Source organism: Colletotrichum orchidophilum, assembly GCF_001831195.1.
Source record: "Colletotrichum orchidophilum strain IMI 309357 chromosome Unknown Scaffold_307.1, whole genome shotgun sequence".
In the NCBI taxonomy this organism is placed as follows: Eukaryota; Fungi; Ascomycota; class Sordariomycetes; order Glomerellales; family Glomerellaceae; genus Colletotrichum; species Colletotrichum orchidophilum.
Genome location: NW_019173263.1, coordinates 2,536 through 5,759, shown reverse-complemented (window position 1 = coordinate 5,759; position 3,224 = coordinate 2,536). Strand labels below are relative to the sequence as shown.

The 3,224-nt window shown below is 52.5% G+C and overlaps 1 protein-coding gene across 1 annotated transcript; it reads right to left on the bottom strand.

Annotated features, from left to right (window-relative positions):
- Positions 1–618: 618 nt before the first annotated feature.
- CORC01_14473 (uncharacterized protein) lies at positions 619–2,995 on the bottom strand (the record flags this gene model as incomplete). Its single annotated transcript, XM_022626083.1, has 5 exons — positions 619–840; positions 896–1,800; positions 1,869–2,124; positions 2,536–2,759; positions 2,899–2,995. The coding sequence occupies 5 exons, from the start codon at positions 2,993–2,995 to the stop codon at positions 619–621; spliced, it is 1,704 nt and encodes a 567-aa protein (XP_022467409.1).
- Positions 2,996–3,224: the final 229 nt, after the last annotated feature.

The window sequence follows — 3,224 nt, the reverse complement described above, 5'->3', positions numbered from 1 at the left end:
ATGGCATAGTTACATGGTCCCTTTATCCTATGACCACACCATACTGATAATGGTTTAGTCTGTTTCAAAGATGCAGTCTCATCCAGGGTTATTTGCAGAATCAACAAACAAAATCTAGCCTTTGAAAGGCCATTCTTGAGATCCCAGAATTTGCGGCTTTCTTTCAGATTAGAGAAATGTGAAAAGGATGGCGGCTAATGAAACGCTCTCAGCGACGTCGATGACTCTGGTACGTCCGTGCGTATTCCACCGCAACCCCGCCGAAGGTTTCGATTGGCTGCCTGTGTGTATGTCTCTCGGCGTCCCCATTCGCCTTTGGTTGGGTACGTGCGCCTTCCTGCACCTCTGCTTCGAATTGTTTAGCTGTCTCAACGGGGATTTGCCGTTGTCGAAAGCCCTTCTGAAGCATACGATCCGGTACAGTCTAGTGAAGGACTCCCGCGGGGATTGAATCGGCTCGGCAGACGAATCCGACATCAGTCTTCTTATCATGCAATGCTTCGCTAAGCTGACTAAGATCACGACCGCTAGTTTCGGGTTCGGGGGTTTCTCTACATGACTGATGTCGCGGCGGCTCCCTCTGCATCTCACTGCCTTACTTTATCAACGGAGACGCGCTTACCCAAACCTTGGTCCTCCACCAGAAGCCGAATGCTGCGGCCCTTCGGGAAGATGGCCGGCGGGCAGCTCCCATTGGGCAAGAAGTCTGCGTAAGTAGTGTTTTCTCAACGCGAGACCCGTGGGCCATCGTTCCTGACGTTGAGGTGCCCGACCCATGTACCGCTCGAGAGCGTAGGCGCAGAGGAAAGCGCAGCATGAGTCATCGAAGTACGGTCCCAGCTGATTGATGTGAGTGAAAACACGTTACATGAAGGACAGAATGAACGATGCCTACTTCGTGAGATCTTTTCTCGAGTTGCATCACTGCGCCGCGAAGTTCCGAGATGTATTCATCGACCCTTTTGCTCCATCGACAAAAAGCAGTTGGCTGCATTCCAAAGGCGTCAAATGTTTCCGTCTTCCAGTTGACGATTGCAAGAATCCAATGATTTCTGTTGTGATCTGACATATGATCTGCTGCATTGACGTTGATTGGCAGTACGATGCCGTCAAAACCTTTGGCAAACGCGAAGGCACCCGAGGTCAAGAACGGCCCCATGAAACTCACAAGCAATGGGTCTATGATCTGAAGTGTAGAAGTACAACACACTAACTGGAGCATGGCAAGAAAAACAACGTCGTCAACATACCGTCCTGGACAAAATTGACCAAGCCTTTGTCTGAACTGAGCTTGGTCTCGGCATGATAGCCAACCGACGTGGGCATGCTCGACTGCTCTGGCAATCAATTTCGCGATGGACTTCGAAGAAGGCTTACGATTGGGCTTCGGATCGGTGTCGGACCCGGGGTTGCAATCGGAACCGACGTCTGACGCAGTATTCAGGTCGGGGCCATACTTGGGGCTATGTTCTATTGTTAAATCAACGAAACACACGTTACGGGATGGCGGAGTGAGTGCGAGGAGGCGCTTAGGCATCTCCACGATGCCATGCGATAGACCGGGCAACTCGCGTTTCTCAAAACCCCTCCTCACTCCAAAGGATGGGACCAGGTCGGCTCGGCATTCCCTGACAGTGATACGATCATTTCGGGTCAAACTTGCGTTGTGTTCTGCGGGCAATGTCGAATTCAGAGGCACATTACACGCTTCTTCCCCGCCAGTGACGGTAGAGGAAGTAGGCGGCAAGCGAACGGACAGAACGCCTGCTTGCGCGGCGACTGGCTTGCCAGTGTCGGGCCCTGGAGGGAATTCTTGTGTCGGTTAGGAATATAGATCGGCCTAAAGCTTCACAATCGGCCAAGCTCACCGAGGCAACTGAGATGTTGCTTAATGGTTTCGTCAAGAAGCTTGACTTCGGCCTCGACTCTGGATAGGGAGTAGAAGATCGCATCATCTACTTGGGAATCCGACACAAGCGAGCTGTGGATCGACGGGTGCTGCGAGTGATCTAGCAACGCCTTGACGCGCTTGATAAGGAGAGGAAGAGTATCCAGGGTGTCTATCAGCTCATCGCATTCCTTTCTTGACGACATGGCTGCAGCGGCCTCGCAGGCCATGAGTATCTCTCACAGGAAGAGGCACTGAGTCTCCATGCATGGGCGAGGGAGGGTCTGTTGCAGTACTATGAGGCACAGAGACAATATATAGAAAGGCCGAATCCAGATGATGTCCCATGCCAATAACAGCCTTAGCATCGTTTCCTCGTCTGACTTATCCCTCACGGCGCTTATGTTCGTCAAATGACAAAAGCTTCTGCGTGCTTGCTAAGCGCCGCCGTCTGATAGGACAGGGTTGCTGAGGCCTGGTCGGTATCCCTTCTCTCGAGTAAAACCAGCTGCTTTGTTTTGCTATATCTCTCCGTCGACTGGATGCGGACAAAGCTTTCTTGCTAAGTGGCGGCGCAACTCCCTTCGGACTTGTCGATGTGATAATCCACGGAAGCATGAGCGGTATTCCATTTGGTCATGACTGACAAGAGCGGCGCTCAAGCAAGGACCCTGATCCGCTGTACCTGTGCGCTGCCCGCTGTCCATGCGGCGGCGGAGCCTCCCTGCGCGGTCGAAGAATCCATATACAGCTCGACGCGTTTGGGCGAAATCCTTCGCCACACCAAGTTTGACATGCTTGTAGGTCATATCGGCAGGTATCCTCAGCGTGGAGGCCGTACTGACTTTCTTATGATGGCTCTTTCGATGCCCTGGCTGAGTTGAGGTTATTTGGTCTCGAAGAAGTCTGCTGTTTCGCCCGGGTTTGCCTTGAGAGGCATCGATGATCTGAGTAGAATCCTTTACTGGAGCCTTTTTAGTCAAATCGCCGATTTGCGAGGCGCTACTCACCTTTGTAGGTGCCGAGATAGATCACATCGTCGTCGGCTCGTTCCTTGGTGGGCTGACAACCAACCGTGGCCAGAGGCGCCGTAGTCGGCTCAATCATCGTTAGGATCGTCGTCTCGGCTATACAAAGTGCTTGAGAAACACAGCTGGTGAAATCGGACGTTCCATTATGGGGTAAGTAGTATTGTCCTCCTAAGCCCGAAAGGCGAGCTTTCGTTCTTGGTGGAGATGTAGGCGCGTCCAACGCTCTGGCCCTTGAATGCCTGAGGCAGACATATGCTAGATTGGCGTGTGAGTTGAGTAAGGCAGGGCATTGCAGACCCTGGTCC